Source organism: Artibeus jamaicensis, unplaced genomic scaffold (assembly GCF_021234435.1).
Source record: "Artibeus jamaicensis isolate MK-2021 breed Jamaican fruit bat unplaced genomic scaffold, CSHL_Jam_final contig_233, whole genome shotgun sequence".
In the NCBI taxonomy this organism is placed as follows: Eukaryota; Metazoa; Chordata; class Mammalia; order Chiroptera; family Phyllostomidae; genus Artibeus; species Artibeus jamaicensis.
Window position 1 is genome coordinate 307,862 of NW_026521486.1, and position 22,193 is coordinate 330,054.

The 22,193-nt window shown below is 51.3% G+C and overlaps 1 protein-coding gene across 4 annotated transcripts in view; it reads right to left on the bottom strand.

The window, feature by feature from the left end:
• PPP6R2 (protein phosphatase 6 regulatory subunit 2) overlaps positions 1-22,193 on the bottom strand; it is a 60,408-nt gene that overhangs the window by 26,827 nt on the left and 11,388 nt on the right. For 2 of the 4 annotated variants that reach the window (XM_053661676.1, XM_053661677.1), the window contains 2 exons: positions 16,740-16,863; positions 3,534-3,776 (listed from right to left, as the gene is read on the bottom strand). In XM_053661676.1, coding sequence (XP_053517651.1) covers positions 3,534-3,760 — 227 coding nt within the window. In that variant the 5' untranslated portion in view covers positions 3,761-3,776; positions 16,740-16,863. Of the gene's footprint in view, positions 1-3,533; positions 3,777-8,684; positions 8,852-15,002; positions 15,465-16,739; positions 16,864-22,193 lie in introns of those variants that run through there. The other 2 variants (XM_053661678.1, XM_037160779.2) reach the window with 2 other exon arrangements.

Genomic DNA, 22,193 nt, shown 5'->3' on the forward strand with positions numbered 1-22,193 from the left:
CGGGCTCATTGCTGCGCCCAGGACAGGCTGCCTACTGAACACCCTGCTGTGGCCAGGTCAGAGCCCAGAGCCCAGTGCCCGTCGTAACGCCCAGTGCTGTGTCTCGGGGGATGCCTGGGAACACAGGGAGGCAGCCATGCCCAGAGGAGACAGGGACCCTGGGGGGGGGCACCCTGTGGGCTGACTGGTACACACCTGGCATGAGAAGGGACAAGCTGTGCAGCCCTAGGCACATGACCTAACCTCTCTGTGCCTGTGCTTCCTCGTCATTTGAACATAGAGGTGTGAGCACCCAGCTCCCCTCAGGCTGTGTGTGAAAGCCAATGAGTATCACGGTGAGCTGGGCAGTGTCGAGGTCGGCTGGGCAGTGTCGAGGTCAGCCACTACAATACTCCTGCCTGGTAGCCACCAACACAGGCCTGAGCACAGGCCTAAGCCCAGTGGTCACTGTGGACCAGCTGGAGGGGCCTGGGTCTGAGACTGCAGGAAACAACCGCTGAAGCACGGAGGGGCAAGGAGTGACCTCGTGCTGCTGTGAGCAGTGTTCCTCGCTGGTCCAGAGACAGCACCTCCCAGGGTTCAGAGATAGGGCTGTGTGCACAGCAGGTAGGACCCTGCAGGTTCATGGGAGGAGGGCAGTTAACAGGCAGGCCCTGACTTAAAAGGGGCCCAGACAGAGGTGTGGCCAGTTCCAGGGAGGGGTGGCCAGTGCCTACCTTGGGGGACTAGGACAAGGATCAGACAAGGTGGCTCAGCACTACTGTGTAGTGAGTGGTGACAACCAGCATGGCAGAGAACACATGCCCACCAGGAGCAGGAGGCCATGGGGAGTATGGTCCGAGGGCAGAGCAGGAGGGCCAGGGCAGCGGCACCGCAGCTGGAGCAAAGTGCCACGTCGGCAGGCAGAGAGACGTCCACCAGCGTCCAAGCGAGAGAAGATGTGCTGAGCGCAGGCAGACTCAGGCCCAGAGAAGAGCACAGCCACTCCCTCCAGGGGGCCCTGCAGAGCTGACAGGGAGGCCCAGGCCTATCCGCACACACAGGCCCACATGTGCACACTGCCCTGACCCCTCAGAGGGGACTGTGACTTTATCAGTGCTTTTATATCATTTGTCAAAAAAGGGGGCTGCTTCACTAGATGATAAAATTCACACAAAGAGGAGGAACTCCAGTTAGGGCAGACCACGCCCACAGATCTGTCACCATTGCCTCTCAAAGTGACTCCAAAAATACAGAGAAAAAAGGCAAGGACGGGACATGATGCCAGGTGATACCTGGAGGATGGAAAGTGGTGGCCCAGTGAGGGCAGCCTGACACCCAGGGAAGTCCCAAACATGAGGCCTGGGTGGAGGTGGAAGCTCCCTGGAAGCTTTGGGGAGCAGGGACGCTCCTGCCCTCCCTCACTGGGTGGGTGCTGGCACAGGCACAGGACTCAGAGGCTCCGTCATCCCTGGGAAGAAGTGCACCAGAGCAGCTCCCAACTCAGCACTGCCAGGCACAGCTGAGCGGGTGATGGGACCCTGTCCAGAAGCAGGACCCAGCCCAGACAACACTGCCCCTCTTTCAGACTCAAGGTGCTGCCGGGTCGACCTGCCACAGGTACGAGCTGGAAGGATTCTTTTCTGGAGAAACTGATGGGACAGAGACAAAAGTCAACCGGCTGTCACCTAACCAAGTGGCCAGCACCTGTCGCCCAGTGAAGCACGGTGAGCAAGCCCCACACAGACCCCAAACCGGCCAGGCCTTAGTGCCTCTCTGCCCAGGAACATAGTGCTGACTGAACAACCGAAAACATGACGCACGGAGCAGAGAGAGTGCGCAGGCAGAAGGAAACTGCCCAAACGCTACACACTGAGTCAGCAGCCGCAAACAAGAACTGGAGGCTTGTGTCTAAAATAGGAGAATAAGAAAGGCCTCTTAGGAATTAAAGATGATAGAATGTTTTTTAAATCAACAAAAGACAGAAAGATAAAATCTGAAGAAACCTCTCAGATGTAAAAGGCGAAGACATCCGGGGTGAACATAAGACAGCATGCGTTTGGTCGATCTGACACCCATGTGATATCCCAGGGAAAACAGGGGAAACTAGGGAGTCGGGGGATTACCTAGGAAAGAATACGGGAAGTTGCCTGTGCTGAAGGCCACGAACTTACAACCTGGAACGGCCCGTGGGGTACCGAGCACAATGAGTGCGTGCCTTAGCGTGCGCAGGTAAAGAGCACCTACTGCTGAGCTGGCCTCCGTGCTCCAGGCACATTTGCTGACCTCACAGTTCCCTCCCCTGGAGTCACCAGCTTCTCCTGTTCGGTCTGCTCAGCTTGGCACCTGGTGCTCATTTCTCCCAGACACTCAGACTAGAAAATGCTCCTGGCTCATGGACACTGCCCCGAGACCCCTCTGCCTGATTCCACGCTCTTCCCATCTGACCTGACACCAGTGCCCTCTAGACAGGGAGACGGCAGACACCCAACAGGACGCACTGGGGAGGGAGCGGGTGAAAGGGGCGGCGGCTGGGAACGGTGGGGCGGAGGCCACACTCACTGACCAGGAGCATCCCACACACAAGGGCCTCTACGTGGCCTTCCACAGATGGTGGGCACAGGGTCTCAGCCCTGACTCCTCCACAGACAAGTCCCCTGCCTTCCAAAGGATCGACTGTCCCACCCCAGGCACTTCCTGCTGTCCTACTGGCCTGACTTCACGGGTCCAGCACACTTGGTGTGAAGGGCAGAGGTGAGGACTCAAGGTGATCTCTGGTCACAGAACAGGGTTTGGTGTGCTAATGTTCCAGCAAAGAGACATTTGTGAACGATAAAATGCAAATTCAGTGTCATTTTCACTTGTAACAATCATTTAAAAACAGAGACCTGTTCTTAGCTTGCAAGTCACACAAAAACAGGATGTGACCTTCAGGCCTTGGTTTGCTGACCCTGTTCTAAGACCTCCCACCACTTGCTGTCCGGCTGCCTGTCTGGCTGTCTGTCCTAACACACTTACTCAGGCCCCAGTGGGCACCCTGCGAGCCAGAGGCTGGGTCTACTCTGTTCTTCCTGTCACCCAAGGTCCCTTCCCTTGTCCTCATACCCTCTGCCCTCATCCCAAGTCCTTGCCACAGCACCCCTGCCCTTCTGTCTTCTTGTGACAGACTGGTCAACTGTTGAGTGAGACATTTTGGTCACTAACAACGTGACATGGTTCTTGTGAGCCCAGGACGCCAGAGTTAAGCATTTCCCACAGTCTCTCCCAAGTGGCATTTCGTCAGGCAGGGACCATTTCCTGTGGGAGGTGCAGCCCTGTCCGTCTGTCTGTCTGTCAGGCTCCTGCTGCAACTCCACCTGCAGCTCTGCCGTGGCGGCGTCTGTCTTTGTCTTCCAGAATATTTTCCCTCCAAAGAGCCCAACACACCGTACAACTTCCTATAACCCAGACTGAAAAGTCACACCCCGCCCCACAGGAGTAATGCATGGCTTCTCCATCAGAAATGCATACCTCCCAGCCCCGGCTGTCTCCCTTCGGCCCCGCCCAGCACATACTTGAAGCGGACCTTCTCCTCCATGTCCAGGGGTGGCTCCTGGGTGACAAGCCTCACCAGCTCCTCCATGCACTGCGGCCGGCACAGGAAGTCCAGCAGCTTCCGGTTCTGAGCTTTGCACTCCTGCAAAATGTCATCTTCATCCATCAGCTCCCGCAGTGTCACGTCCTCCTTATCCAGCAGCTTATCGACGTGGGATGTGGTGTTCAAGTCAAACTTCCAGAACATGTTGACAGCCACCGAGCTGCAAGCAAGCCCAAGAGGGTCACTTCTTGCAGCAACTCTGCCCCAAAGTCCAGGAAGCCTGTCCCCAACAGGGCCTTCGCTGGAGGAGGCCTGCACGCAGGAACCTCTGACCACACCTGTCTGGGTCAGGCTCCCAGGTCAGCAGGGACGTCCCAGCTCTGGTTCCCTGCTGGCTGACCGGCCTTCTGTACTCTCCTTTGGCACCCCTGGGTACTCTCACTCCCTGGCTCCCTCAGGAGGTGTGTCTCCCTCGTGTCGACCTGGATGCCCCTCCACCCCAAGAAAGGTAATGACTCGCAAGCCCTGTCCCCAGCATCTGGCCCCTCCTGAGGGAGCACTGGAGACATGCAGTTTTGATTCTCGGTATATGATGCCCTGGCAGCTCAGAACTCCTTTCTGGGTGGGGATAAACAGCCCTTCCTGGGGCTGGCCCATTCTTAGAGACAGCAAAGGGCCCAGCAGGGGCAGGCCCGTGACTCTGCACATGTCCATCCAGAGTGACTCCTCCCTATGCCTACCTCTTCCCCACCACCCCCAGGCAATACCCCTGCCTTCACCCCAGGGCCAGGCCAGGCTATGAGGGACCACCCTGTGGCATAGCGCCTGCTGGAATTATACACACTGGCCAGCCTGCCCTGCCCACAGGCCCTGCCTCTTTCTCCGTGGAACCCCGTAAAAGGCTGTGCCTAAGCACTCCAACACCAGTCCTCTGCCCCAGACACCCCTGGGGCTCTCCACCACGTCCCTGCACGAGGACCGGGCCTCCTTCTCTGGGACCTGTGAGTGCAGCCTCTTTGTTTCCCTGAGACTCTCTTGCGTCTCCTCTGGTGGCCACACCTGGCTGACCATCTCCTGAGAGAATCCACTGAGCCACACCAGCCAGAACACCTCACAGAACGCAAGCTCAGCAAGTCCCACTCAAGTCAGCTTGTTTCTCTGGACCCTCTGCTCCTCTGCCACCCCAGCCCGCCGGCCCCTCCTTCCGCCATTCCCGCCCTGCTGAACAACCCAGGGTCGTCCTTGGAACCACCACGTCCCTCATACCCCACTGGGCCCCAAGACATTCTACCAACCCAGCCCTTCCTCTGTGTCCCACAAGCCAGTCCAGGCACGTGCTGTCCCTGCCAGGATGGTGTAAAGGGAGCCTCACCTGTCAGGCGGTGGGCCCAGCTCCCCGTTCGACATAAAATAGAAAACATAAAGCCTGGGTCTTGCACAAAGGAAACCTGTGCTTACAGACTACAAATCCTGACAGTGTTATAAGAAACTTCATTTGCAAAGTTATGATAATAGTGGATGGATTCTCCATGTTGGATTCACAGCAGTACAGCTACCCACGTGATGTGAATGAGCCTACATGACAGGCACCACTGCCCAGCCGTCCCTCCGGCAGCCTCTTGTACCTGTGGCACAGGTTCCCTTCTCCAAGCCGCCAACATCTTCACACTCCTTCCGTGTCACTTCAAACCTGCCAGAGCCCAACACCCTCCATGCACCAGGCTGCTTTACAGGGGCCAACAGGCCTTGGCTGTCCCCGACCCCTACTGCCAAGCCCACCCTGGCTGCAAGGACACAGTGCCCTCCCTCTTCTGCCGTCACCCTGCACTTGCTTTTATGCTCCAACAAACCCTCCTCGGACAGAGTTCCCCCCAGAGGACGGATTCAACCACATCAGAAAGTGCACTAATGGATTAATAATTTCAATTAAAGACAGAAATGGTCGGACTAGACTTGAAAAAGCAAGAACTATGTGCTGAGTATAAAAACATAATTTTAAATACAAAGACACAGACTAAACCCTTTTTAAAAGGTTGGGAGGGCAGATGCAGCCTGCAAACGCTCCTTTTCTGCCCTGCTTGCTCTAGCCGAGCCACCTTCGCACCCCCGGGCGCAGGGCAAGTGCTGCCCTCCCGCTACGTGCCGGGGACGGTCCCCTTCCTCCAGGTCCGAGTCCACACAGGGCTGGTGTCACTTGCTCCTAAAACACCCGACAGATTTCACCAGGGTCGAAGGTTTTCTTTGGTGATGGATCAAATCACAAATTCCACTCCTTTAACAGGTATTTTCTATCTCTACTTGCTTCCACTCTGGTCATTGGCCCGCTGAGGATCCATCAACTGCAGTTTCTCATACAACCTTGGAACCTTTAATGTCAAGTCGTTGCTACAGCAACACCCCTTTCATTCTTATGTATTAATAATGCCTGTCCTCCTCCTTTTTCTCTTCATCACTGCAACTAAATTTCATTACTTTTATTGGTCTTTGTTTAAATAAAGGTTTTATTTATTTAGTTTTAGAGAAATGGGAAAAGGGAGAGAAGCAGCGATGTGTGAGAGATACCTTGATTGATTGCCTCTCGAGTGCCCCCTACTGGGGACTGGCCTGCATCCAGGTATGTGCCTTGGCTGGGAATCAAACAGGCCACCTTTTGGTTCACTGGTCGGCACTCAATCCACTGAGCCACACCACCCAGGGCTTATTGGTCTTTTTTTTTTTTTTTTTTTTAAGTAACCAGCTTTTGTCTTCATTTTTTTCTCTATTAGTTGTCCATTTTCTATTTCACTGGTTTCCTCCTTTGCCTAATTTCCTCTCTACTGCATACTCTGGGTGTAATTTGTTCTTCTCTTTCTAGCTTCTTAAGGTAGAGGCTTTTTAGGTCACTGATTTCCTAGACTTCTTTTCTGTTATAAGCACACAGAGCTATAAAGTTTCCTTCAAGTACCGCTTTAGCTGCATCTCACAGGTTTTAGTATTTCTAATTTCCCTAGTTTTTCTTTGACTTCTAGGTTATTTAGAGTTACAATGCTCAGTTTTCTAATTATTTTTGGACTTTCTGACTGGTCTTCATGGCTGATCATCTACCTTGTGCTGTGCTCAAAGAGCAGGCTGACATGGCTGCCCTCCTCCAAACACACTGGCACTTGGTTCGTGGCCGAGGCGGGGTCGGCAGGTTTCTCTGGTGAGGAGCTAAGCAGCCATTATTTTCAGCTCTGCAGGTGCTGTGGGGTCTCTGCCGCGTGTCCTTTTCCTTCTTCTTCCTGACGACTCTTTAAAACATACAAGCCATTCCCAGTCGGCAAGCCACAGAGAGCCCAGCAGGGCTGGCCAGCATGGGCTGCAGGGACCTCCTCGGTGGCCCTGTGACACAGCCCCTCCCGGGAACGTGGTGTGCGCACAGGAAACAGAGCTCACTCTGCTGCTGCCGGTGGGTCAGTTAGTGAAGTGAGTTGATAATGGTAATATAATATCAACAGGCAAAATCCACTGATTTCATGGTTACTTCTGCCAAAGTTGAGAGGAGAACTGCCATCTCCAACTTTAACGGGCAGATTTATTTACCTTTCCCTTTGATGTGAAAGTTTCTGCTTCATGCATTTTGAGTTTATTTTGTTGCGTGGACACACATTTAGAATTGTTATGTCTTCCTGATGAGCAGCCTCTCCGATCCCCTGAGATGCCCGACATCACCTCTGGCAACACAGGCCGCCCCACCCAACCGAACCAGGCGGACCCCCGTGCGCATGTGCTGAAGGACTGGACAGCTGGGGGCCGAGCGACCCTCTCCGCGCCACTGCCCCAACCGCCTGTGCTCAGTGTCTACTCAGTGTCTCAAACCTTGTCACTGCTCTCTCATCGTCACAGGGATCTGCGATCAATGACCTTGGTTGACGTTACTACTGTAATTGCTATGGGGCTCCCCAAACTGCACCCACAGAAGACGGCAAACTGGGGGATACAGGTGGCGTGTTCTCACTGCCCTGCAGACCAGCCGTCCCCGTCTCTCTCCCTCACCTCGGGCCTCCCGTCCTCTGAGACACAACAGCATTGAAACCAGGCCGATCGATGACCCTACCTCGGCCCCTAGTGGTCAAGTGAAAGGAAGAGTCAACGTTTCTCACTTTAAATCAAAAGCTAGGAACGATTGTTTTGGTGAGGAAGGCGTGTTGAAAGCTGAGATAAGACAAAAGCCAGGCCTCCTGCACCAAACAGTCAGCCCAGTCGTGAAAGCCGAGGGAAGGTTCTCCAAGGAAATTAAAAGCGCGACTCCAGTGACCATGCGAGTGGTCAGCAGGCGAAGCAGCCGCACTGCTGAGAGGGTGGAAGATCAAACCAGACGCAACACTCCCTGAGCCAGAGCCCACTCCAGAGCAAGGCCCCCCTCCGCTCAGTTCTGCGAAGGCTGGGAGGCGAGCAGGCCGTGGGAGAGACGCCTGGAGCTGGCGGAGGCCGGCTGACGCGGCTCAGGGAGAGCAGCCGTCTCTGCAATGCGCATGTCCGGCGAGCGGCAGCAAGTTGTCCAGAAGGTCCACTGAGATGCCGCTGAAGGCGGCTTCAGTCCTCCGCCGACTTCTACACGGCCTCCTAGTGCAGACGAACAGCCTCGCACCGGAAGAGGTCGCCGCCATGGACTTTCAAAGCTGGAGTGGAGAAGGCCCTGCTGGCTTCCAGCGTCAGGGACGGGCCGGCTCTCCTGGGAGGGGCTCATGCAGCCGTGAGGCTCGGTGGAAGCCAGTGCTCCCTCACCACCGGCCGACCCTCGGGCTCCAGGAATGCGCTCGTCCGCTCTGCCTGTGCTCTGCAGATGGACACCAAAGCCTGGCAGACGGCTCGCCTGGGCACAGGACGGTTTGCCGAGCGAAGGGGGCCCACGGTGCAGACCTGCTGCTGCTCGGAAGAGAGGGCTCTTCCCAACTCGTAGGCTCACTGGCAGTGCACCCGGTCACCCAGCAGCCCTCTGATGGGGACGGACAAGATGAACGTTGTCTTCGTGCCTTTCCACAGCTCTTGGATCACGGACTCATTCTGACTTTCAAGTCTTACTGCTTAAGAAATACATTTTGCAAACCTTAGCTGCCGTAGTGATTCCTCTGATGGATTGGGGCAAAATCAGGTGAAAGGGACTCACCATTCTAGGTGCCATTAAGAACATGAGTGATCCGTGGGAGGCGGTGACGACAGTGTGGAAGGAGGTGACTCCAACCCCCTTGGCTGGCTTCGAGGGTCATGACTTCAGGGCAGTAACTCAGGATGTAGTGAAGACGGCAGGAGCGCTCCAGCTGGAAGTGGCGCCCGAAGATGGGGCTGCATCGCTGTGATCTCGTGACAGAACTGCGCAGGTGAGCAGGTGCTCACGGGGGAGCAGAAAAGTGGCTGCTCGACATGGAGTCCACTCCTGGTGGAGACCCCGCGAAGACGGCGACCTGACGTCAGAGGACTCAGACCCCACACAGGGCAGGTGACTCAGCAGCAGCGGGGTCTGAGGCCCGGCTCCACAGAAAGAGAGAGGGGGAAAAAGAGACACAAAAGAAAAAAGAAAAAGCCGTGGCTGGTGTGGCTCAGTGGATAGAGTGCCAGCCTGTGGATCAAAAGGTCACCAGTTTGATTCCCAGTCAGGGAACATGCCTGGGTTGTGAGTCAGGCCCCAGTTGGGCATGTGTGAGAGGCAACCAGTGTTTCTCTTGCACACTGCTATTTCTCTCCTTTTCTTTCTCCCTCCTCACCCCTCTCTCTAAATGTAAATAAATAAAATTCTTTTTTTAGTTCATCATTAAAAAAAGGAAAGGAAAGAATAAACTAAATTCTACAATTACCTTAATTTCAGAAAATAATGACTTTTTAAATAGAAAAACAGGACACCACAATTTTGGGATTAAGGATAAGGCCTCACTTTGAAAAAATGTATTTTTAAGAAAAACTCACCTCATCATGCTTATTTTGTTCATCTCACCAAAGTTACAGACCAGCACTTGAGAACCCCTGTCAGTTTCAGCGCCACCCTGACGTGGGAAATAACGCTAGGTCACTCTTTACCCTTTCTCAGACCGTCGGCTCACTAGCTCATATGTGCACGTTCTGCAACACCATTAAAGTCACGAGTCTCTGCGAAACAACGTTTCTGTTTCCAGCAGCCACCTACGCATTTTTAGAAACACTGGTTGCATCTGGGGCACCCTCTGACAAGTTCACGCCATGGCTCTCCTCTAGCTAGAGCTCCTTCCACAGGGGCTGCTCCCAGGCAGTACTGCCCGCTTCTCTTCCAAATGCTCCTCACATCCCCGCACCCACTCACTGCCCTGCAGAAGTGCCCACACCTTAGCTGGCCTCCCCCGCAGGGAGGGCTCTCTGGCTCCTGCTCCCCTAGAGGACACTGAGCACCGGAAGGATTCCTGCCATACCTACAACACCCTCCGCCCTCCAGTCTCTCTGGAATGCCACGCAAAGTATCACCAACACCTCTCAGATGCCGATCCAACAGCCACCAAATGGAACCTGAAGTTCTGCTTCTCTATTTAGCTTTTCCGGTTAGCATGATCATCAGACAGAAGGTGGGTTCTGAAGAGAAATGCTGCCATATGGCCATCAGCTCCAAACAGAGCCCTTCACAACAGAACACCCTGAGGTGCAGACTGTTGCTAAGAGAAAATAGAATCTGAAGGACTTACAATCAAAGTTCTGGATCTGCAGTGCAGTGGGACCTGAAGCCAGTAATGACCTCTGGCACCTTGGTTTCCTCACCTATATATACACTGGGAACACTGAGCATCCCTGTCTTGCAGAGCTGCTGTGAAACCCACTTAAAGAGCAAAGAACAGTGGCCCACACTTGTCATCCGCACAAAGCCTGACTGCAAAAGAGAGAAGGAAAGACACAAGGGGCCCTGCACCAGAGAACAGGCTCTGTGGGGGCTGGAGCGGCGCGCGCAGCTCCCAAGAGCAGAGGGCACGCCTCTCCCAAGCCCACCTTCAATGGCGGCTTAAATCGAACACGACGGAACTGTCTGCACTAGAAATAGACAAACGCTACAAACCAGGAGGCTCTCTGACTCTCCCAAAGAGCCAGTGGTCAAACATTCACCCACACACCACTGGGATTCTACGTGGCCTGGAAAAAATGGAGATGGGAGTCCACGGAGGGCAGTCAGTGTCTGTACAATCAGCTGATCAACAGAGAGACCATGTCTAAATGGGCGGGGCGGCAACAAAAATGGCCTAACTGAAACAGATGAATAAAAATCCAAAATCAAAAGTGAAAAGAAGAAATAACCAGACAGAATTAAAACGGTGAATTAAAATGATTATAAGGACAGTAGTTCACGCGAGCCTATGCTCATGCATTCAAAGCCAGCCTGAACCACCTACAAGCCTCACCCACGCCCTCACCCTCGCTCCACCTGCAGGGCCCCAGCACACACTATGAGCTCCTCTAGGGCCGGGCTGCACCCCACAGGCCCTTTACATCCCAGCCCACAGCTCCAGGCTGCACGTGCAGTGGGCACCCTCCCCGTAAGCTTACCAAATCAACCAGTCAACGAACTCACTACGAGTTCCGAAAGGCTGGCTGTTCCTGAGACGCCCAGGGAGTGCAGTGGACAAGCAGGGCAAGGAGCCAAGCAGACAATAGCACAGGGCCAGGGTCACAGCTCCTGTCTGTGTGACTCGACAGGTGTGAGAGTCCAGTTGAACCCAATTTTCACTGTCCCCTCAACAGCACAGAGGTCTAGGTGGGCACCTGGCTACCTCCTTCACCGTATCTGTCCCACCTCCCCTCACAGCCAGCTACAGTGAGGTGACTCAGCTCTGGGGCAGGGATGAGCACAGAAGAGACGGTGGAACCTCAGGCCTTACTGGGTGTGAGCTCCTGGGTCCCTCTGGCCCTTCTGCCCCCTGGGAGATGGCGAGAGGCAGAGCAACCCTTCGGACCCCACAACTGAGAGCCAGAGGTGGAGGCAGGCGGCCACACAGAACCAGACTGCTGCTCAGAGGGAAACGTGCCCACCTCGTTTCAGCCACTGCTCTTTGGGACCACTGCTGCACAGCTCAGTCTGCACCCTAATATAATCTGAGCAAGGTTCTTAACCTCCCTGAGCTTTATCTTTTTCACCTAGGAAATGATCATGTTTTCTTCAAAAGATGACAGAGGAGTTAGGTAATACACCAAGCGTCACCCTGGCTTGTGTGGTTCAGTGGATTGAGCACCACCTGAGAACCAGAAGGTCACTGGTTAGATTCCCAGTCAGGGCACAGGCCTGGGTTGCGGGCAGGGTCCCCAGCTGGGGGTGTGCGAGAGGCAACTGCACACTGATGTTTCTCTCCCTCTTTCTCCCTCCCTCACCCTCCCTCTGAAAAAAAAATAAAATCTTTAAAGAAAAATACACTAGGCATCTAATGAGCGCTCGGCCAACCCTTAAATACACTGAATGAGTGAAAGAAGAAGTGTGACATCACTGACACGTGTCTCATGTTCAACGAGGGTCACTCCCTCCCCTGGTAACTTGAGTTTTAACACGCGTCCAGTGGCCGCTCATCTTAAGCACAGCAAGAGGGGAGAAGGCCATGAGGCCTGGGCAGGCCGCGTGCTGTGAGTGCCCGCGTGAGGAGTCCCCGCGCTGGGCGTGCCGGGCGGGCCTGGTGCTCCCTCCACTCACTCGCCGTCGGCAGACGCCGTCCCCTGGCCGAGATGTACGTTGGGGGAAATGTGAGCAACTCCAACAGCAGCAACAAAACACACACAGAAACGAAACAAGAATGGTCATCCTCCCCAAAACAGCAGGATGAGACTCCCACAGGGACTCGTGAGGAAAGGGCATGCAGTTAATAAGGAGAGAAGAGCCGACCCGGGCAGCTCCAGACTGCGGGCACCCTGCTGACACCGAGCACACCAGCTTTCCAGGCTTCCAAAACGCCGCCTTGGCAAGGTCTTCCACCCACAGAACACACTGTAATTCTTCAAAAAGGTCCTAAATTTTCGTGGACCCTTTCATTTTCAGATAGTTTTAAAGTCAGCTTATCAATTCCACCCTCCCGAGCCCACACACATCTCGAGTTTTTGGACTGAAATCATGAGTTTCTAGATCAGTTTTGGGAGAACTGGCACTTGCAAAATATTAAGTTTTCCAATCTAAAACCAGGGCATAGCCCTGGCTGGTGTAGCTCAGTGGATTGAGCTCGGGCCTGCGAACCAGAGGATTGCGGTTCAATTCCCAGTCAGGGCACATGCCTGGGCTGCAGGCCAGTTCCCAGCCGGGGACCCACGGGGTGCAACCACACCTTGATATTCTCTCCCTCTCTCCTTCCCTTCCCCTCTAAAGATAAATAAATAAAATATTTTTTTAAATTAAATAAAACCAGGGCATATCTGTCTCTTTACTCAAGCCTTCTTCAATTTCTCTAAAAATTTAGAGCATTCTCCACAGAGGTTCCACATCTATTGTTATATTCATTCCTGGGCACTTTTTACTCACAATGCTACTACATGTAAGGTTTTTAACTGCAATGTATTTGTTGATGGCATACAATAATTAGTATTTTTATAAGCTGAATCTGTACCCAGTAACTTCCCACGTGATTATTAATTTTATCAGGTTATCATTAGAGTGTTTGGGGCTTTCTACACATATAATCGCATTATCAATGAGTAACAAGTTGTGTTCCTTCTGTTCAGATTCTTTTACCTCCTTCCCCAGTCTTCCGATTCTCTAACCTGGCTGCCACCGGCGCCATGGCCCTCGGCACGGCCCTGAGCAGGAGCACCCAGAGCAGACAGCCCTGCCCTCCAGTTCCGCAGGGAAGCACTCACTGTGCCACCAGCACAAGAGCTGCTCAAAGTTTCTTTGTCGGAATGAAGGGAGCCCCACCACTTTCCCCACTACTCTAGAAGCTGTATGTGCTGTTTCTATTCCCTACTGGCTGCTCAGAGGCTGTAGACTGCACTCATTCAAATCTGCAGTGGATGAAGCCTCCCCCAAACCCAGCTGTGGCAAAGCCCTCGAAGTGAACCTGCCTCCGCTCACCTCCTTCTCGACTCACATGCTACTGTCACGTCTTACGCAACTCGACCTTGATTTTACTCCATCAGCCACTGGTCCTATCATTCTTACAAACAACCATCGTTTCTATTTGCTCCTCATTCTCTCTTGAATCTCAGTTCTTCCACTTGGAATCACTTCTTCTGCATGTTATTTAGAAGTATCTCTAGTAAAGGACTGCCAATGACCAACTCTACAGTTTTTGTTTTCCTAAAAATGTCTTTATTTCCTCTTCGTTCTTGAAAGACATTTTCAGCAGAGAACCAAACAGGATGTCTAGAAATAAAGACTGTAAGGGTTTAGTATCAAATCATTTATAGTGCAGAGGACATCAGTGAGCCAGACAAGAATAAGTCACCAGGGTTGGAGCCTAGAGAGGAGGTGGGAGCACAGCGCAGAGGGGAGGCGGCACGGGGAGTGGTGTGGACACGATCCCATGCTTCTCGTGTCCACAGCTGCACGGGAGGGAGTAGCAGTTGTCTCCCCACTGTGCAGACGTCATTAATCCGCCTTCTTTCTGTGTGTCTTCAGATCGGTCTTTGTCTTTGGTGCTCTGCAGGGTTACTCTCTCTGGCCTCGCTGTAAACTATCTTTTTATTTACCCTGCTTATGGTTCATTTGTCTCTTGGAATCTGCAGGCTGGTCTTTTCACCAATTCTTAAAAATCTTTAGCTTTTATCTTCTCAAATAATAAATCTGCCCCGTCCTCACATCTCCCCATAAAACACTAATTAAACACACTGTAGAGACCCTCCCCCCTCCCTCCACACCGCCCCCCTCTGCTCTGTCCCCCCTCTTCTCCAGGCTTCATCCCGGGACTTCCCATTTTCTGGCTGATTTCCTCTGCGCTGTAAATGATTCAAGAGCAAACCCACATTTAGGGTGGGGTGAAAATGAGTTTGCAGATGTTTATATGGAAGAGGATACAATTAATAAATAATAATACAAGAATAACCTGCTCTGCATACTCACAGTTGTAACCCTACTTTTGCCCTACCTTATATAATACTCTTCATTTTTAGACAATTCTTTTTCGAATACTACAGATCACCTTTCATAGCTTCCTATAGGATCTGTGTCTACTGGTTTTCACTCCTGGTGCCTTATCTCCTTGTGCGCTTGCTCAATATTGTCTGTGTACTAATCAATACCCTAAACACCTGTACGGATATTTTGCATCTTAGGACGACGGTAACTTCCTCCAGAGAGGTTTTGTCTGTAGTATCTCTGAAGGCATTAAGAAACCAGAAAACTAAATTCCTGAACTGCCAGGCAGTATAAACCTAGACTGCAGATCCTCACAAAGGCCAACCCAGAGCCCCAAGATTTTCCCTGCTTTCCCACTGCTCTCCTGCTACATTAGTAAAAAGAACCAGGTGGGAGCAGGGGTGGAGTGAGGCTGGCACGCCTCTAGTTCACCTAATTCCGAGGATGCAGACGACCTTCGGTGCCCGGCTGGCACAGGGACGGTTTCCCTTAGGCTCTCACCAGGACGGGACTGCAGACGTCTGCTCCGGGTCACACCCAACAGGCCTCTGCAGTCAAAGTCCTGCTTGGTCCAGATGATCGAATGCCCTCAGGGCAAAGTCAGATTCCATCCCACTGCGCCTAAAGTTTTGCATCTGCGCTTAAAGTGACTTTCTGGGTTCCCACTTTTCGTGATATTTTGGTGTAGGACTTCCTTGCTATATTGTCAGTTCTTTAATTTCTTCTTTTCTTTTCTTTTTGGAACCCAACCATTTTAGTTGCTTTCCACAGGATAGGGCTGGAAAGACAGAGGACAGTGCACATAACCTAGCCTAACATTTATCAAAAACATAAGACATTGCTGTTTTTCTTGCAAAATATACTTGATACACAATTCTGTACACTGACATTTATATTCTCTCATATACTCCAAGAATCGGTCTTTGAAGAATCATTCCACGTTCAGTTGGCCTCCACTCCTGCTAATGAGACGTCGGCAGTCCACCTGCCAGGTGTGCCTTTGCAGGTGGTATCTCAGCACCGCCCGGACGGAGGCCACTGTCTTTCGTGCTGCACGGGTCCAGGGCACGGAGGGTGTTTCTTACTGACACTGCTGGGAGCACAGCGCATTTCCCTCCTGGGATTCCAGTGACACGCCCCCTCACCTTTTTCTCCACCCTCCACGTTCTCTTCCTCTCACTTTGCACCCCTGGCCTCTCCGAGCTGTGCACTGGGCGACTTCAGACGCGCACTCCAGTTCGCACTCGTCTGCAGCACGTTTATCTAATCCGCATACGCTGAGTTTTTAATTTCAACTCTTTTTCACTTCTGAACGTTCTACTTGGGTCACTGTGATACTTCACTTTGCATTACTAACTTTTATTCTCTAGGTAGTTCTTCAAACATTTCATATATTATTATAACCACCGCATCTGCTTACGCAGTACCTGCAGGCTTCAGGGCATCTAAGTTGCCTGGCTCTTTCCTGCAGCGGTGCGTGTGTTTTCTGATGGTGAGTCCAAGTTTGCTGACGTGTCGGCTATGAAATCTCAAGGGCCTACACTGCCTGTGCTCCCCCCGAAGAGGGTTTATGGTTTTCTTCAGCAAGGGGAAAGGGAAGGTCGTTGTGGTGTTCACTGATCCTTTTTCCTTGTCTCTTTTGGCCTGTAAAGCAGTATCTGAGTTTTTAATGCACCAAAGTGATCACACGAAACTACATTTACTGTCATTCATCCAGCATCTAATTGGAGTGCAATGTGAGAGCTTTTCGGGAGCACCTCGCCTGCCGGACACACGAGCCTCTCCCTCCCTTTCTCATCTACAAAGACAGTGTGTTCCGCAGGGCACCACGACAGTGGAAGGCTCTGGCCCACGTGAGCCTCCCTGTACCCCGCTACACATATGCGACAATACCTCGCTAAGCACACGGCTGCCTCCCACAACACACATACGGTGGTACTTCATGCGTGGCTGTACCCATTTAATCTGGGTCGCACTTTGGCTTGGAGAGGCCAAGTAACTTTTCCACAACACAGCATCTCAAAACCAGAATCAGAAGGATCAAAACACACCCAGAAGACAACAGACTGCACTCTCAAAACCGAATCTCCGCTCGCCCCCGTCTTTGAACTCCCCCTTACACCATACATTTGTACAAGGGAATACAATCAAAAAGGAAAATCATCTTACCTTCTGTGGAAACTTATTTAAATTTTGTATTCAGGCAAAATATAAAAACATTTGGCGTTTTTTCTTGGAGTATATGCAACTTTAAGAAAAAAATTTTCATTCAGTAGATTTATAATCTCTTCACCTGGAAAATAAAAGAGAAAATGTTCTTTTAAAGTCTGCTATTGTAAAGTAAACTACCAAAATGGTACGAAAAAGGAAAACAAAAGTCAGTATCTTTATAGTGTAAATTATCAGAACACTGCAGGACAAGGAGCCACAAAGGTTTCTCGTCCTCTTGCCACTTCTCGCTGCAGAGGGCCTGGCACCGACGACAGACACCATCGCCCTGTCTGGGTGACCAGCTCCGCGCTTGGGCTGGCACGCATGGACATCACGGACGCGGGAGGGATCTCTACGCAACTGTCCTGCTTCACGACTTTACACTGTCACCTTCAGAAACACATGTTCCTGCCCTGGCCAGGCACCTCAATGGGTTAGAGCATCGTCCTGACATGTCAAGGCCATGGGTTCGATCCCTAGTCAGGGCACGTATAGGAAGCAACCAGTGAGTACATGAGTAAGTAGAACAACAAATCAATGTTTTTCTCTCTCTCTAAAATCAATTTTTTTTCAAAAATAGAAACATACATTCCTGGTCCCAAGGTGACAGGTCCTCCACCACACCATCTCTGAACACCATTTCCAAGTCCAGTGACCAGCACTGAGGTGAGTGACTGACTCAGAAGCAGAACCATGTGGAACCCGGGGCCATGCACTGTGCATCTGCAGGTCATGACTTTGCCTCTGACAGTCAGACTCCAGCAACCGTGAGGAGTACTGTTCTAGAGCATGAGGCGATCCCCAAAACTAGTATTTACACCATTTTGCATCCAATCAGAAGAAACCAAATGGAGAAGGATATTTTTGAAGCTACTGGGGAAATATGAATATGGAATGGTATTAGATGATGTTAAGGAATCACCATGCATTTCCCTTAGCTGAATAATGAGATGGTAGCCATACCTTCAAAAATAAAAACTGCCCTTATTAGAAAAAGTGAAATATTCATGATGAAGTGACATCATTTCTGGGATTTGCTTTTTAAATACTTCAAAAAACAAGAACCAAACAAAGTTTGCGTGTCAGAGAGAAAGGGACAGATGAAGAAGAAATGGCAAAAGGTCGGTCATGGCTGCAGCCACGTGACAAGTGCGCTGGTCACTGTAGCACATTCTCCATGTCTGTGTGTCTTTAATTGAATGAATTGGGGTGACACTGGTCAATAAAAAATCACACAGCTTTCAGGTGTACATTTGCGTGTTTTTAAATTTCACATAAAAATCAAGCAAAAAAAAGGCAATCGAAGTTGCGCTAGTAAGCCAGAAATGAGCCAACGTTGTCTTCTAAAATAGGTAAATCTTACGTCTAACATTTCATAATTCAAATTATTAAGGTAAATAATTCAACAAAACTGGCTTTTCAGCACTTTATACAAAGTTTTCAAAATAAGAAAGTATTTCTAGTCTCAGTGAACTGAGTACCAGCCAGTGAACCAGAAGGTCGCGGGTTTGACTCCCAGGGAGGGTGCACGCTTGGGTTGCAGGCCAGGTCCCCAGATGAGGGCACGTGAGAGGTAATGGATCACTGTATCTCTTGCACACTGATGTTTCTCTCCCTCTCTTTCTCCCTCCCTTCCCTCTCTCTAAAAATAAATAAATAAAATCTTTCTTTAAAAAAAAAAAAAAAGAAAGAAAGAAAAAAGAGCCCTGGCTGGTGTAGCTCAGTGGATTGAGCGTGGGCCTGCGAAACAAAGGATCATGGTTCGATTCCCAGTCAGGGCACATGCCTGAGTTGCAGGCCGGTTCCCTGCAGGCCAGTTCCCAGCAGGGGACGCACAAAAGGCAACCATACATTGATATTTCTCTCCCTCTCTCCTGCCCTTCCCCTCTAAAAGATACGTAAATAAAATCTTGAAAACAAAATAAAGTACAAATTTGACTCAGCAGGAACTGCAGGACAAATGGGGACCTATGCCCCAAACAGCCAGGACATCAGGAGGGACATGCAGCCAGGGAATGAGCGTACCTTCTGAGCAACGGGCTCGCATCCTGAGCACTGTCACCCCCCCATACCTTCCCACTGTCACCTGTGTGACAAGCGCACAAGCCTCCTGTCACCTGTGTTCTCCAGCCCAGACTGTCGTCACAGGTCTGTCCGCTCACCATGCCCTCAGGATCTCATTCCTATGAGGATTTTCCCATGAAGCCCTCCTCCCAAGCCCTGTCCCTGTGTCCTTCCCTAAACACAAGAATGCCCTGATGGCCACCCAGGCAAAGGCCACCTCTGGCCTCCTGGCCAACCCAACCAGAGAGGGGGTCAACATCCTCATAGGTCCCATGATTTTAAAGGCCACTTTATTATAGCTTCATTCTAAAACCTGTTTTTGACCCTTTTGCTTCTGGCCAAGATGAAATTAACAGAGAGATTTACCTTCCCACTTGCAACAACTAAAAAAAAAAAGATAAGGACAAAAGGGTAAAACATCTAAAACGGTTTTCAGGACTGAGGATACCGGGCAATGAAGAGCAGTGGTCCCTGACAGAAGCACACAGGAGGGGCCCTTTCCCTGCCCAGCTTTCTGCCTGGACAGCAGTCCTAGGCCACAGCAGCGGAGCCCTGGAGTCCCCCAGGGTCCTGAGGCCAAGGTGCTGCCTTCACAGGCAGAACACTGCAGAACACAGGGCAGCACAGAGGGGCGCACGCTCCAGCCAGGTCCTGACTGGCGCCCCAAGTGCGAGGCGGACAACCCAGCCAGGCAACACATCGCTAGAAAGAGTTAACACTAACAATCTTCGGAGTTCGCATGGAGTCAGGGACAGTCACACACGCAGTCACAGTGGAAAACCTCCTAATTCTCAGGGAATTGGACAAAGTACTCAGAAGACTTTTGCCTCAGGTCAGGGCAAAATTAGCCCTAGACTAAACCTTACTCTGGCCCCACCTAACAAAGCTTAGAAGTAAGACCCACCCGAATCAAACTGTTTCCAAGTAATTTAACCCCATCCCAGAACAAAGGTCAAGAATATTTATAGAAATACAAAAATACCCAGCATCCAACAACATAAATTCAGTGTCTTGGCATCCAATCAGAAATTACCAGGCATGCAAGCAAGCAGGAAAGCAGGAACTATAATGAAGAGAAAAATCCATCGAAACGGACCCAGAACTGACTCGGATGACAGACTAGTAGATAAAGTCATTTAAACAGTTGTTACTGTTTTCCATACCTTGAAAAACCTAGAGGAAAGATTAGACATGTTAAATGCAGACGTGAAAGATACACAAAGACCCAAATAGAATCATAAAAATATACAACCCAAAAAAAGGCAGGAAAAGGGGACGAAGAACACACGGTATATTCCCTCTAACCCTCTCCTCCAGGGCACCTTAAGCGGGCCGCACACACGATACCGTTTTGGTCTGTTCCCCCCCACGCCCAGGCTCTCTAACCGCACCAGCACTTACCACTTCCTAAACACGCCGAGGCCTCTCACAGCCAGCACTGCACAGGGTCCCTCCGCCCGCAGCACCCCTCCTCCCGCCTCCCCTGCCAGGCGAAGCCCTGCCTGCCCTTCGGTCCAGACTCCAACCACTGCCACTGCTCTGCAGCTTCCTGAGCTCTTCCTCGGCTCTCACGAGGGTCTGTTCACACCCCTTTTAGAGTCACATTATGATAACCTGGTTTAAAATACTGTATGTATTTTAAATCATAAAACATTTGTAGAATTCAAAAAGGTACACAGAAGAATATGACAAATATCCATACATTGAGATTTACTAAATGTTAACAATTTTTCACACATGCCTCCTACTTAAAATTTTTTTTCTATTTTTTAAAAGATTTTATTTATTTATTTTTAGAGAGAGGGGAAGGAAGAGAAAAAGAGGGGGAGAGAAACATCAATATGAGAAAGAGACATAAACAGGCTGCCTCCCACACGCGCCCTGACCTTAGACTGAACCTGCAACCCAGGCATGTGTCCCCACAGGGAATCAAACCAGCGACCCCTTGCGCCCTTCCTTTATGGGATGACACCAACGGAGCCACATCAGTTAGGGGAAAGAAAAAAAAATCTAGTACATTAAGGAACCACAACCCATTCCACTCCCTTCCTCCTCAAAAATAATCTTTAATTTGTAGTATCTATAATTGCATTCTTTCACGACTCATGTACCTATAGGTAATGCACTGTTTTATGAATATACTGAAATACTTTTGTAACATATACATGGGCTCTCCAACTGTTTTAAGCTCAACTTCATACTTTAAAAAGTTACCTATTCCTACAGAGGCACTCTCAGGTTGCTTCTGATTTACCACTATCACACACAAGGCTGCCTGGACACTCTGAACACGCACGCTTTTGCACAGTGAGCACTCCTCAGCTTGCACTTTCCTGGGTGTGGGACTGCTGGCTCAGAGGACGGACGCCTTCCAGGCCAGCGGACGTGAGTCTGTCGCCTCCAAAGCACCTCACGACCTTTGTGCACCAGCACTGTGCAGCCCACACGCAGGCAGTTCACCACAGCCCCAGTTCACAGGGGAAAACCAAGAGACTGGCCTAGGCTACAGGTTAATAAATGTCAGTTCTCGAACTTGAACCCAGGTTGGCTGCCAGCAAAGTCCATGTTCTCTGTCTCCATGTGACACCAAATTCTAGCCCAGTCAGTAAAGGAGAAAAGGAGGTGTCCGAGCAGGTGCAGAAGCAGGGAGGCAGGTGGAAAGAAACCACACGAAGGCACTACCCGGGGCAGCATGGGTCAGGGAGGGCCCTCGGCAGACCCGGGTAAGGGACGGAGCAGGGCTCACAGTCCCGAGGGGGAATCAAGGCCTGGCGAGAGAGCTCTTCAGAGTGGAGCAATGGTTTCTTTGTGGGCAGCAAAATGTTCTGGAGTTAGTGGTGATGGCTGCACAAACTTGTCAATGTACTAAAAGACACTGAACTGTACATTTTAAAAGGGTGGACTTTATGTGAACTATATCTTAATTTAAAAAATGGAGAAGTCAGTGGGCTGACAGTGGGAGTCAAATTCCTGAAGAGGCCCTCCCAAAGGTCTGACTGTCAAAAGCGGCCCAGACAGAGACCCCCAGGTGTGGAGAGAGAGAATGAGAGCCAGACCCCACATGACAGGGCCTCCAGCAGAGGACAGGTCCTGCAAGGCTCCACAGGGGCCCCTGTGAGGGCGGTGCCTGCAGGCTCACAGGCCTAGAGTGTCCTATCTTCCAGCCCTGAGGACCAAACCACCCATTTTCCTGTGCCTGGGGCAGTCCCTAGCAACGTGGATAAAGACACTGAGCTCCAACGTAGGAGGGCTGACTGGGGCAAAATTCAGGGAGTGCCTGGTGCCATTGGCTTCGGTGCTGCCTGGGCAGTGGGAGGCGTGACTTCTATGGAGTCGGTGTGCCTGGTG